At 41.1% G+C, this 14,875-nt stretch overlaps 1 protein-coding gene across 1 annotated transcript; it reads left to right on the top strand.

The window, feature by feature from the left end:
• LOC117539798 (myc-associated zinc finger protein) lies at positions 1-14,087 on the top strand. Its single transcript, XM_034206126.1, has 8 exons — positions 1-998; positions 2,684-2,834; positions 3,437-3,831; positions 4,506-4,759; positions 5,585-5,648; positions 6,841-7,012; positions 10,804-11,244; positions 13,276-14,087. The coding sequence occupies exons 1-7, from the start codon at positions 966-968 to the stop codon at positions 11,139-11,141; spliced, it is 1,407 nt and encodes a 468-aa protein (XP_034062017.1). The 5' UTR covers positions 1-965; the 3' UTR covers positions 11,142-11,244; positions 13,276-14,087.
• The last annotated feature ends 788 nt before the right edge of the window (positions 14,088-14,875 follow it).

Here is a 14,875-nt window from a genome sequence, read left to right as displayed (position 1 = left end):
ACCTGTTTTAGCTAAACCAGACACCATCTTGGCTAACAGAGGTTCCGGTGACCGGGCGTGTTTGTTTTAGAAGCACTGTTTTTTTTCTTTAAGCATAAACGGGAGGAATGGAGGAATGAACGGCGAAGCGGGTTCTTATAAATGTTGGGTTTCATTATTTGTCGGCCTACCGTGAGGTGGCGGCGGGGGCGGCGGCGGTGGCGGCGGCGGGGGCGAGAGGGACGGGACGAGAGCAGCCTGAGCCGGCGTCCGTGAGGAGGGTGGGTGCATACACAAAATACTTTCCCTTTAAAGCGGAGAGGGACAGAGGGGGTGAAGGAGAGATAAAAAAAAAGAAAAGGAAGAAAGACCGAGAGGGAGGGTGGGCGAGAGAGAGGGAGCGAGAGTTTTGAAAAAAAGAGAAAGATGTCATCCTGTCGATTGAAACACCGAGGCGGAGCCATGGACCGCGGCCGACCAGGAGCTCTCTAGTTAGGGGTGGAGCTGTACGCAACGCCGAGGCTTTGGACCTGACGCTGCGGCCTTTTTTCCACAGGAGCTATCGCAAAAATAAAAACAGCTGCTATGATTATCATCTTTTGTATACAAATAATTTCTATTTTGCATGCAAGCCATCAGTTTTTTTTATTACAGTAGACATAAGCAAATTATATTGTAATAACGCACCATTAAAGGAAGCATGACTCATTTTGTCGCATTTACAAACAGCCTCCTGTTTATCGCCAACAGATTAATAATTAATCATTCGTAGCAGCCGAACCACGAATACGTAGTAGCTGATTCATATCGTCCGATGTCATTTTATATTTTTGTTAATTAGCCCGGGCAGGTAGAGGAGAAATACAGGCCTCAGATTGTGTTTTCATAGCAGCAGGTGGAGTGTTTCCTCCTGGGCTCCGCTCCCCTCCTCCCCTCTTTGCCTCTCTGCTCCCGGGTCGCTTAGCTGTTGGTCCCCGGTGTTCAGGATGGATACCTCCTGGAGCAACTTCCTCTTTCAGGTAAGTCTGAATTGTTAAAGCTGCTTTAGGTGGGTTTTATGTTGTTGTTTTATTGGGGCAAATAAGTGGTTGAGGAAGGGGGTGTTTGACATTTATGCATGAGGTTAAAGAGAGAGGATGGAGGGGGGAGGTCCCAGAGGGGTCAGGCTGAAGCTGTTTCCCCAGCCAGGAAGCTCCTATCACAGGTAAACACCCAGACATGTTTCCTATCCAGGAAGAGTAACTAAGTACTCAACTATCTCTTCTACCTCCACTTTTAGTATGCACTTAAGTTATTGTTTACATTGTATGCTAATGTATACTCTTCACTATGAGCTACATTATGGCCTTTTACGTCACTAGGCAAGGCAAGGCAAGTTTATTTATATAGCACTTTTCTGTACCGACAATTCAAAGTGCTTGACAAAACAAGATCTTTTCTCCGGACTGCTGACAATTTAGGTGCGTTTTGAATTTTTTTCTTCTATAGATATTAATAAACATCCAAACAGAATTTAAGTAAGAATCAAAGTTTGGGTAAATAATAGAAGATTCATATAAAAACTTTGAAAGTATTTACATATTTTATTAAAGGGTAATAATAATAATAATAATACATTTAATTTATATAGCGCTTCTCATCTGCCAAGACAAATCTCGAAGCACTTAAGGGTAGAACATTGAAGCAATACAAATTCTTAAGGTCAAAATCTGAAATACTTTATGTATCCCCGGGGTAAATTGGATTTCATAACCGTTGCTCGATTTTACAAATATTTGTATGAACATAGATCACCTAAAGCAGTGTTTCTCAAACTTTTTCATACCAAGGACCACTTAACCAATAAAAAAACACTCGCGGACCAATTAACTCCACAAATATCCAAAAACACATCGTTTTTTATAAATCGCCTGAAAATGGTACAAACAAGTAGCAACATGTGTGATGAAGGTGTTTATCTGGGCTATATCATGCAATTGAAAGTGAAACTTAAGCTCACTCCATTGCGGAGATATTCCCGCGAGAGTGCGAAAAACTTAAATAAATTTATTTATTTCAAATGTGAAATGTTCCCAATATACTCACGGACCACTAGGGGGCGCTCACGGACCACCAGTGGTCCGCGGACCACACTTTGAGAAGCACTTAAAGTAATAATATAATGTATAGTTAGTAAAAGTAAAAAGTACCTATTTTAGAACAATGTTATTGTAATCCAATAATTGATGTACTATGTGTTCATCACATTAATGTGGCAGAGGCGGAGCTCATTTTTACAACTTTATATGGGCCTGCAAATAACAATTATTTTCATAATCGATTCATCTGCAAAAATGTCGATACCAATTTCTTAAAGTCCACGGTGATGTATTCAAGTGTCTTCTTTTGTCAGTCTAAAACCCAAAGATATTCACTTTATTATGATTTTAAACATAGAAAATAATTTATCAATCATCAAACATTTTTATTAACTGATTAAACTTTGCAACTGTTGTGTCCAAAGAAGTGACAAAAATCACAATTTTAAGTAAAAAATATTATTTTTTTATTCAGTATGTTGTTGTTCAAGCATTGGACATTTTTCTAGTAAAATAAATAATAGGGGCTGCAAAAGTTGTTTACGTTGGCTATTATTCCAACAAAGTGTAACACTCGGTAATATTTACAGATAACCTAGTAATTTGTGCTCCTTTGTTTTTGGCAGACGCCGTCGACTCAGAGCCAGCCGGAGACGCCTCTCCAGTCGGAGCTGCTGCCGGAGCTCAGCGGTTCCGCTCAGAGTCCTCCGGCCGAGCACATCGCCTCGCCGCCGTCCACCGTGGACACCGCCGCCCTGAGTGAGGAGCCGCTGCCTGGTGAGGGGGACTCTTCCATTGTGCCTTTTTATTGGTAGTTTCAGACAGGACACATGAGGACATTATTTTCAAAGTTACTGTTAGAGCCAATCTGTTGTTTTGTAACAAAGGCCAAATATTGTCAGCTAATCATGACCTCTGTAGTCAAGGAAGTATAAAAGACTACAATTCCCACGGCACCAGCCCTGTTAAGAGACACAGAGATGTGCAAACTGTGCGGAAGACGCTGTTGCGATACAGTTTTTAACCGTTAAGTTATATTATCCTACACAACGTAAAGAAAGTAAGACGATCTAAGGTGTTATTTGATTTATGTTTTGCCTGTTGTGTTTTGATTTGCAAAGGCCTTTTTTTTTTACTTTGTTGAATGTGTGTGAAAAGTTTATTATTTCATTTAAACACAAGTTGCACAATATATGCAACTGTTAGTACAAACAAATAAAGGAAACATAATGTCTCAGTGGCTTGATGGAAACAAAGGCAGGAAGCCGCGGCAGCTACTTACAATAAGTTCAAAAAACCATGAGGATACAAGTTCAAACTATTGAATTTGTGATTACAAGAGGATTAAAACTCTACATGTGATTCTCTGTGTCTCTCAGTGAAACCCCTCATCAAGCTGGGGCGGCCTGCCCACATCTGCTCCACCTGCAACAAGGAGTTCAAGAATAGCTACAACCTGCGGAGACACCAGTCGGTGCACACAGGCATCAAGATGAAGGACCGCGCCGCCCGGGAGAAGGAGGACGGAGGGAAGGTGGGGGGGGGAGGACGGTTGGAGAGGCAGACTGTTCCACTCTCCCTCCTCCACCTCACCCTGCCTCAGACTCCTTCACTTCCCCACAACGCAGCCACCGGCGCAGAGACCCTCCCCCTCCTCGGTCAGCAGCAAGACGGCCTGCAGGTTGCCGTGTCCATTGCGCCGGCAACTGTAACCATGGCTGCACCACCTCCTCCCATCCAGGCAGCTGTTGTTGTCGTGGGCTCCCTGGAACAGGTGGGTTTATAGAGAGCTGCAGGAATGAGTCCTAAACCCCTTAGAATGAGTCAGCATTTTGTCACTTCCTGTTACCTCACCTGGAAGTCAGTTTGTTTTTTATTGTGTTTTTGGTTACAAGCCTAAAATAAGAATTGTGGATTAGAAAGGCTTAAGAGGTTTCAAAATGAAGAAATCCCATTGGACCTTTGTTAAGGGAACCAGGGAAATGCCAACTTCCTGTACAGATTACAAAATGACGTAGGACTTTGTGAAATAGAAAATTATTTTAAATCCATCTCAAATAAATGCTAATATGAAAATGTAACATCTGAAACATTAAGGACTCCTCATGAACACACACACGCACACATCCGTCAAGTCTTCTTCTTTGCTTGTTTTTTTCATTGCCTCTACACACATTTTACTCTGGATTTCCAGAGTAGGGCAGAAGGGCTAATTCTTTACTTTGGGACAGCAGTTCATATTACAAAATATACCTCAGGACAAAGCCGTTTCATTTCTTCTTCATTTTCTAGAAAATAGGAAACAGATAAACTATGTTGGCAGGAATTACAAAACATTACCTGGTAGTAACAATGTTGTTTAAAAGTTAAGAAATAGTTATGTTAACTGTCAGATCATTGTAAAATCACCAGCATATTGATATAAAGTTCTCTGCTGCTGCTCCACAGAATCCAAACCCCAACCCCAGCAACACCAACACGGTGAGGAAGAACCACGCCTGCGAGGCCTGTGGGAAAGCCTTCAGAGACGTCTACCACCTGAACCGCCATCGCCTGTCGCACTCGGACGAGAAGCCCTACTTCTGCCCCGTCTGCCAGCAGCGCTTCAAGAGGAAAGATCGGATGAGCTACCACGTGCGCTCGCACCAGGGCGGCGTGGAGAAACCCTACGTCTGTCCGCACTGCGCCAAGGCCTTCTCTAGGTGCATAATCAGCTCTTATTTCAATGGTTTTCTTCTTTATTTGTATAATAACTATCTGATCAGAGATAAAAACAGACACCAAATGTATTTACATTTGAAAAAGTTGTATAAAATAGTATTCAACATAGAGATCTTTATCTGTCACCTAATCCAAATCAGGTTCAAGTTCTGAATCATTCTGAATTTGGTCAGAGGAGGTGAAGCCACGTGGTTCCTGGACAAAAACACGTTTTTTCCCATTTTTTCTTTTGAAATTTCAAAATGTATTCTAAATGAAGAAAAATTCAACTTTAACTATGTCAGAAAATCTGATGTTTTTTCTAAGAATATTACCCTGTTTTCCAGTTCCATATAAATTCACAGTAAGGTAATGAACAAAATAGATTTGAGGAAATGAAAGTGGTACAAGCTAGATCTCACACATTCAGAAGAAAATAAACAAGGATATTTCCAGATGTTTATTTGGTACGTTTATAAGAAAAAAGTATTTGTGTGTAAAAAGTGAGAAAAACATATGCTGAGCCTTCTGCTTTTTTAACAAATAACTGCAGATTATTTTTCATATTTGTCTCTTTCTGACTTTGACATAGATTGGTGGAACCATACAGACTGTTAAATACAATACAAATGAGCTGTCAACATAAAACATAGCCTTGCCAAAGCATGCCGCACAAGGGGTTACAACAATACAAAAACAAAAAAGAACACTTAACAATCATGTGGCACAAACCACTGCTTGCACAAAACAAAATGACATTTATTTGTAAAGAAGGCTTTCTACAACCTAGAACATTCGTGATAAGTTGTGTTTTCTTTTGTTTTCAGACCGGACCACCTCAACAGCCACGTCCGACAGGTGCACTCTACAGAGAGACCGTTCAAGTGCACGGTAACGTCTTGATCTGTCTGTTTTCTGGAGCTCTACCAATATGGGTTTGTGAATCATAAAGACCATGAAACACTGGATAATGATGATGATGATTAATATAGTGAGGGGGTTTTAAATACAAATCTAACTTTGCCAAAAAAAATGCCAAAGAAAAATACACATTACATAAAGACACAGCTGTAAACTCAATTTGGTAAGGAAATTCATATTAATATACATTTACATTTTAAGAAAGATCAATGATATAAAAATACAGAGCCGGGAGAAGTGGGTAATATTAGGAGGAAAAGAATGTCAAAACAAGTTTAAATTAGTAAATATAAAAGAAAAAACCTTTACAATTCTATAGGTGTAAACAATTTGACATTTCCAAGAAAAGAATGGTAATTGACCGAAGATAAAAGTCAAGGATTCCCAACATTTGTTATAATGAGGTGATCCAATGGCAACACTATGTTCCAAGTTTTCCCTGCTAAATGTATGACATATATCGAAGACAATTTCATATTCCATTTATTAAATGTATTTTTGTATTTAATTGAGAAGAATATTGATTTGTTTTTCTCATACATTTCCAACTTTAATATCAGGTATTATTATCCTCTCCCCCAGCTCTTTCATTTATGTATTTGTTCCTACAATGGCCCCAATAAGACATCTTAGAACTTATTTATTTTACTTATTAGTGATACATTTAATGTTATTTTTCAGTGCCATTTTTTGATATTTGCAAAAGCAGTAACTTTTTGTTAAAACTTTTTAGTGTTTACAATAATTCTCTTTAGGTTATAATTGGCCATATGACGATGTGAACTGTGAGGCAGTTAAAATAAGAAATATGTATTTATTGTGTTCATTGGAGAAATTGAGATTGTGTCGGGATATTATCTCAAAAATACTTTTTCAAGATCTGATATATTTTTCAGGTATGAATTGATCTCAGAAACAAAAATCAGACCAGCTTAACGGCATATCATTTTTTTTAAACAGTGTCCAATTGAATTTGCACTACATCTATTACATTATGATAGTTAACCGGAAAAAGTTACATATAAAATGGTGATTTTATCCAAACTGCCTGACATTGTTTTGATGTTCTCACATGTCCTTGGTTTCTTTGTTTGTCTCACTGTGTGTAATAAAGCTTTATCCGATCTCATGTTTTGGTGCATCTCGTCTTGTTCCCTCACAGACGTGCACGTCGGCGTTCGCCACGCGGGATCGTCTCCGAGCTCACCTGGTGCGTCACGAGGAGAAGGTGCCGTGCCACATCTGCGGGAAGCTGCTGTCTGCTGCCTACATCACGGACCACATGAGGGTCCACAACCAGGCGCAGCACCACTCCTGCCACCTCTGCAACCGCAGTGAGTCCCGGGAACATCACACATCTCCTTTAAACCAATCAATCAAAGCAGCCTCTACGATTCTGCGTTTAGTTTTACTCCTGCTTATAGTGTTTATGCTTTTAGATAACGGCCTCACTTTTACTGCTAACTGAGTGATTCACATAAAAACCTGTTTATAAAAGTGTGTTCTTCAAAAGGATTTAAAGGGGCCCTATTCTGCTCATTCAGGTTCATAATAGTATTTTGTGTCTCTACTGTGACATGTCTCCATGCTTTAAGGTTCAAAAAGCTCTTTTATTTTTCGCATTTCCATTGCAGGGCCTCACACGGCTTAGTACGGTATAGTTAGGTCTCGTTAGGCCAGGCTCACTTTATGCTGTGTTTCCATTACAGTTTAGGAACTGGGGCAGTAACTATAGTAACGCAGTATAGGCGGAGCTGTGACGTCATCTTCAATGCGAAACACAAAACCAACATCAGCCGTTAGCTGTTAGCACACAGAGCTCACAGCTCCTCATATCTGTTCAGAAACTGGACAAAAGTGAAACAAGTACAAACCACAGACTGTCTGTGTCATGGTGAATACAGACGCTGCTTTATTCATGTCTGTATAGGCCGTTGTTGTGAGTGTGAACTGTGTATATGCTCAGACCGTCGTCTGAGCATATACTGCGTTAGCTTAGCCGATCTCCATTTAGAAAACACGCATTTTAAAAGGTTTTTCGCCTGTCGTCTGTCTGCAGACTTGTCAAAGCATTAATTCATGGTTTTTACTAACCGGTATCAGTATGTTGTTACTTCGGCATCATTTTGAAACGTGTATTATAATTAAATCACGGTAAAATATGTTCATTTTGTTGTAGTTGCCAGCGATTCTCTCACTAGTTTAGCATACTCAGCCCGGTTGTTGGCCCGGAAAGAACCTTGATTTTGAAGAGCCAGAAAAACAGTGAAAAAGTACCCGTTAGCCGGAACTACGCCTAGTGGAAACGCAACAAGAAACGGACCAGGCACGGCACACTTATGGCGCATTTCCACTGCAGCGGGTAGCCCCGTTTAAGCGTCCTTAATCGTGCTCAAGCGGCCAGGCCAGTTTTTGGTGGCCTTTCCATATAGCGTAGCACCGGCTAGCGGGTACTTTTCCCCTCTTTTTCCGGCCCCATAACATCGTGGTTCTATCAGGCCAGGGCCAGGGCTGAACTAGTGACGTCAACACTCTCGACTGCTGATTGGTCAGAGAGAATAGTCACAAGATCGCGCGCGAGATCATCCCTAGCGTCGCATATATATCTAGAAGCAAGCTTACAGCATTTTTATACACAGCATTTCTGTAAACGGAGGAGCTACAAAAATGGCAACGTCAAAGAAAAGCACACCGTGGTCGACCGAGGAGGTGACGACGTTCCTACATCTCGTTGGGGATGATAAAATCCAGCGGGAGCTCGACGGAACAACTCGAAATGTGCACTGCGTTGCTACCCCAGGTCCTAAACTGTAATGGAAATGCGCCACGGCCTCGGACGGCCAGCGAGGCAGCCTGAGCGAGGACGCTTAGGGACGCTTAAACGGGGCTACCCCGCTGCAGTGGAAATGTGCCATTACATCCACAAAAACCTATATAAAACACTACAGGAAAGGGAAAACCCCAAAAAGTATAATAAGGGCTGCTCGATTATGGCAAAAATCATAGTCACGATTATTGGTCAATATTGATATCACGATTATTAGATACGATTATTCATTGAATTTGAAAACATCCATTTAATGAACTTTAAAAAAGACGATGTTGCACTGTGTGGATAGAGAGAGAGAGAGAGAGAGAGAGAGAGAGAGAGAGAGAGAGAGAAGAGAGAGGAGAGAGAGAGAGAGAGAGAGAGAGAGAGAGAGAGAGAGAGAGAGAGAGAGAGAGAGAGAGAGAGAGAGAGAGAGAGAGAGAGAGAGAGAGAGAGAGAGAGAGAGAGAGAGAGAGAGAGAGACCTGCACCATGCAGCGATCAGCTGATACGGAGCAGAGAGAGAGAGAGAGAGAGCTGCGTTCCAGGGGGCTCGGCCTCCACCTCCTGTCCTCACAGCTCTTGTTGTTTGTTCTTACTCGGAACCGAGTTTTGCTTCCCAGCCCTGCCACTGTGCCACAGCAAGATGCATTTCCTTAGGAATCGATAAGCAGGACCGAAACTAACATTTCTAAACGATACCAATGGAATCTAAATGTTGGAAACGGAACCGGATTTCGGTACCCAACCCTACTCACAACCTGGCAGAGAGGGCTTTTAGGGAGGGGCGAAAGCGCATGCACAGGCAGGATGTATAACACAAGACAAATTGAGAGCATCATTGCAAAAGGGAATGCAGCAAAATAATCGTTTTATTACGATTACGTTGTTTTCGTAATCACTGCAAGCCAAAATCGTAATCGAGATTAAAATACGATTAATTGCACAGCCCTAATAAGGACTCTTTAAAAGAATAAACTTATCACCATTCTAAAAACTTGTCTAAAAACTAAAAGAAAACACCACATTTTCAATAAATAAAAATAGAAGTCTCTTAGGGTGCGTTCACACCTGCCTTGTATAGTCCGGTTGAATCGAACCCTGGTGCGTTTAGCCGCTTGGTGCGGTTCATTTGGGTCGGTGTGAACACAAAATGAGACCTCTTAAGTGAACTAAACAACCGGACTCTGGTCCGCTAAAATAGATGGTCTCGGAGCGCTTGCTAGTGAACTCTGGAGCGGTTCATTGCTGGTGTGAACGCAGTCCGCACCAAAACATAGGAAGCGCAGTATTTACGTGTCACAAGAACGCGGATATCTTCAAAATCTTTAGCAAAAGACTCTTTCAAGACATCCGCGGTTGTTTAGTTAAGTAAAAATTCTCCGTCAACTAGGCCTACATAAAAGTAATGAATGAATGTTTATTTATATAGCCCAATATCACAAATGTTACATTTGTCTCAGTGGACTTCACAGTTTGTACAGAATATCAGTATGACAATACGACACCCTCTGTCCTTAGACCCTCACATCGTACAAGGAAAAACTTCCGAAGAAAACCCACAGTTTAAAGGGAAAAAGGGGAGAAACCTCAGGGAGAGCAACAGAGGAGGGATCCCTCTCCCAGGACGGACAGACGTGCAATAGATGCCGTGTGTACATTGAAAAGATAATACATTTGCAACGTAGGTAGTCCAAATGCTTGGAAATGCATGTGTCAGTAAGAACACCTGTCGTCGGTGAAACGCCCCTCCTTACTGCAGAACGTCTCTCATTGTGTGCTATAATGTTTTTTAACGGACGTTGTCTGATTATATAATCATATGCGCGGGCCGCTAGTGTCTGTTGATCTGCAGATTAACAGCAGCATGAGAATAACCTGCCGAAAGTGCCGATGCTCCATGGCGGAGGCTCCGGTAGAAATTGCCGGGATTTGCGTTTTTACCCCCTTAATGTCTGACCAATGGTTGAACAGCATTTCCGTGCACATGACTTGTGTTTGAAGTTTATAGTCCGTTTGAGTTTTGCCCGTGTGAACGCAAACCGAACCTTCTGAAAAATGAAACAAACTGTGGTCTGGTGCAGAGAAGCGGAGGTGTGAATGCACCCTAAGAGGAATGAATGTGAATGCACCCTAAGAGGAATAGTTCTCTAAAAACCACCAATACAGAATTATGATGAAAGATATGGTTCTACATTATGAGAAAAAATAAATAAATAATGGATGACAATATTTTGGTATTAAATTAGAGCGTTTAGCTATTTCAAAATCATACATATATTGAGCAAGTGTGTGTGTTTGTGTGTGTGTTTTCCAGGCTTCACCACGCTCACCTACCTGCGGGTGCATGCTCAGAAGCACCACGGTCAGGAGTGGAAGGAGAGTGGCGGGGCACGGGGGGGCTTTGGGGGGACTGGGGCCGGCGGTGTGCTGCTGTGCCAGCTGTGCGGGGTGCAGTGCAAGACGGCCACGCAGCTCCAGGGTCACATGGGCACCCACGCCGCCCAGGGAGACCCCAGCCACGACCCCAGCCACGACCCCACCAGCGCCGGGCCCGTGGGCTCCACCAGCGTGGCCGTCACCGTGTCCAGCGCCAGCAGCGTGGGACTGCTGGTGACCGACTGCTCCGGGATCGCACCCTCGCCCCACAGCTAGCAGGCTGGGAGGGCAGGGGGTGGGATGGGTGGGGGGGTGGAGCTGGGGATGGAGGCAAAGACAAACGAGGAGCAGACAAGCAGAGAGACAGGATCCTATCCAGGTGTGTGAATCATCTTCTGCCATCTTTCTTTTATTGGGGAGAATGAGGATGTTTAGTGGGAAACCTGGAACCTGAACATTACTTTGCATTTAGCTGACACTTTTGTTTTATCCTTAAAGAGGACATGGTATGCTGATTTTCCGATTAATTTGTATGTAGTGCCTCTCCTGTGACATGTCTCCATACTTTAATGTTCAGAAAGCTCTTTATTGTTCTCATACTGCCTGTGCTGCAGCACCTCTTTCACCCTCTGTCTGAAACCAGAGCCCAGTCTGCTCTGATTGGTTAGCTGGCCGGCTCTGTTGTGATTGGTCAACCACTTATGGCGCGTTTCCACTGCAGGCCTCGCTCGGTTTGGTTAGGCCTTATTAGGCCCGGCTCATTTTAATACTGCGCTTCCATTACAGTTTAGGAACTGGGGTAGTTACTATAATAACGCAGTGTAGGCGGAGCCATGACGTCATCTTCAATGAGAGCCCCAAAAAACAACACAGCCGTTAGCTCTTAGCACTCAGAGCTCACAGCTCTTCCTATCTGTTCAGAAACTAGACAAAAGTTAAACAAGTACAAACCACAGACTGCCTGTGTCATGGAGAATACAGTCGCTGGTTTATTTATGTCTGTATAGGCCGTTGTTGTGAGTGTGGACGGTCGGAGCATATATAACGTTAGCTTAGCCAAGCTCCATTTAGAAAACACGCATTTTAAAAGGGTTTTTCGCCTGCCGTCTGTCTGCAGACTTGTCAAAGCATTAATTCATGGTTTTTACTAACCGGTATCAGTATGTTGTTACTTCGGGATCATTTTGAAACGTGTATTGCAATTAAATCACGGTCAAATATGTTCATCTTGTTGTAGTTGTAGACCCCTTGCCAGCGATCCTCTCTCTAGTTTAGCATACTCAGCCCGATTCAGCCTGGTTGTTCCTGGCCCTAGAACCACGATTTAGTCGGGCCAGAAAAAAGGTGAAAAAGTAGCCCCGGGCCAAAACTAGGCCAAGTGGAAACGCAACCAAAAACGGGCATCGCACGGCTCGGCACGCTTAAAGCGAGCTACCCGCTGCAGTGGAAACGCGCCATTAGAGATGCCCCGCCACTTAGCCTACCACGTTCAATGTGTTGGAGTTCTAGCCAATAGAAGCGCAATTGTAACGTAGTGATGTCATAATGTTACGGAAATAAACAAAGGAGGAACAATGGTTGAGCATTTAACTAAACCATTGTAAGTGCTTTATACAGAAATTAGATTTAATTTAAAATCCGGTTTATTGCAAAGTAGGTGTATAAGAACTTAAAGCATTATGATTAAAGTAAATGATGAACATCCCCATGCTCTTTTATGTTTCATAAGTGTTTGTGTTGAAACCATTTCTCACACAGATTTGGTGCTAAAGTGAAGCATTTTTTACATTTAAAAATGGTGAACAATGTATCCAAAATCAGCAGAGGGAGGGGCGTGAAAACAGTGTTCTCTCTCAAGATAAAGCAATATTCTTTATTAGTGTGAATGTAACATGTACAATATATAATTGTAACAACTAATAATGACATTACAAAAAAAAATAACTAGATACAATTCATAAAATCTAAAAGAAGCAGAAAAATGAAAGAGTGCGTGAGTGCTTGCTTGCTGAATCGATGAGCAAATAATAAAATAACCATTTCACGAGAAGGATGATAACATTTGTATAAAATAAATATATAATATACATATAGGAATACACACACTATGACAGACAAAAAAACGATTTGTTAGGGGAAGATACACATATTATTTTCAACTTATGAAAACTTCTGTCATCCTGCTTCAGAATGAAATGATTTCTACCTTGGTCCAGGTGACACACTTCCACAAGTTTCATGAAAATCGAGCCAGTGGTTTTTCTGTAATAGAGAACTGAAACTTAAAAGAAGTAATGGCATATTAATAATTTCAAAAAACAGCCCTTTACAGAAACAGTAAAGCTGTTTAAACCTGATGATTCATGATCATATTTTGTAATATTAACATGCTTTTGTTTTCACTTTCCAGATGTTTTCATATCCAGAAGTGAACACAGACCGGTGGTGTTTCCTGCTCGGCGCTGGTAGTCATTTCATGAGGACGGCGGCCTTTGGTGACCTTTTACTTCCAGCTCCATCAGTGTTAAACAGCTGAGAGACACTTTCTGCAAACTGTTCCGCGCCTGTGCAAATCAGCCGAGTCAAAGCGAGAAACTGTGGAAAAGACGATAAGGAAAACCTCTGCTCAATCATTAGGGAGAAACATTTACGTGTATTTTTATTCATGTGGCTTAGCGATTAGCTGTTTCTATTTTCATCATGTCATTGTTTTAATTTTCAACAGCCTGTCAAGATTTTGTAAAGTCGGTGTTGTTTCTGGATTATTTATATTCCATGATATCAGTGTTTATTTATAATGAGATTGACCTAACATGAATTTTGATCAGTTTCCCACTTATTTATTGATACTATCAGTATAATATAATTTATTTGAACAGTCTCCAGTTTTCCTTTGTCCGATTCTGCAGAGCACGGACACCTCACAGGACATGGGTCAGCTATTTCACACGGGCCATCATGTAAATACACTTTTATAATGCGGATAAAGGCAAACTAATAATACGTTATTTGTGTATATTCCCCTCCATGAACATGAATGTGCTTCATATGGTCATTGCTCTGTCTCTGGATGCTGATTTGTAATTATTGAAAAAGGTACATTTGCCATGTGATTTGTAGCTACCTTGGTGACACATTTTCTGTGGCTGTGCATATTGATTGTAATTGATGCATAGTGCATAGCGCCTCGTTACTACTGTATTAAAAAAGCAGTAAAATGCATGTGTGGGTTTAAGTGGAAATCATCTGTCCGGGTGAATGTCAGCAGTGGAAAGTAACTTAATATATTTACTCAAGTACAAATTGAAGGTACTTTATTTGAGTATTTTCTTTTTTAATGAGACTCAAATGTTCTACTGCACTACATCTATTTGAAATCTTAAGTAATTTTGCAAATTAAGATTTTCCCACTAGACAAATGAAATAAAAGCTAAGAACGAACGGGCCATTAAGCAATTAGTTTTTTAAATGGTATGTAAAATTCTTCATTATTGAAGTCACTTTTTTATGTAAAACATTTCATATTTCCAACGTCACAAATGTGAAGGTTGGCTGCTGTCCTTATAATTATTTTAATATTCAAATGTAAATTGTTGTTGTCAATTGCTTACTATGTGCTCAACGATGAATGCAATGAAGATTCTTACAACTATTCTAATTTAATGTATACAAACATTTTGTGTTTAAAAAAAGGAAAACATCATGCAAGTAAAAACAATTAAAAAGAGCAAATACAACAAAATAAGTATACATTAATAGAATAAAATGCTGCAAGTTTGAAAAAAGGGATGAAGTATAAAAAATATAAAATACAAAAGACATTAATATATAGGCCTACTAAACATTAATCGAGAAAATCAATTAAATCAAATGCACATAATGACCAGAACATATATTCACTAACAAATTCAATTATTTAGCAGATTCAGATAATAGAAAATGTAATAAAGTATGTACTATTACACAAAGGTACCAGGTGCAGGGTCAAAGGGGTAAACCATAGACTGGGG

The sequence above is a fragment of the Gymnodraco acuticeps genome, unplaced genomic scaffold (genome assembly GCF_902827175.1).
Source record: "Gymnodraco acuticeps unplaced genomic scaffold, fGymAcu1.1, whole genome shotgun sequence".
In the NCBI taxonomy this organism is placed as follows: Eukaryota; Metazoa; Chordata; class Actinopteri; order Perciformes; family Bathydraconidae; genus Gymnodraco; species Gymnodraco acuticeps.
This window is presented reverse-complemented; position numbering and strand designations above follow the sequence as displayed.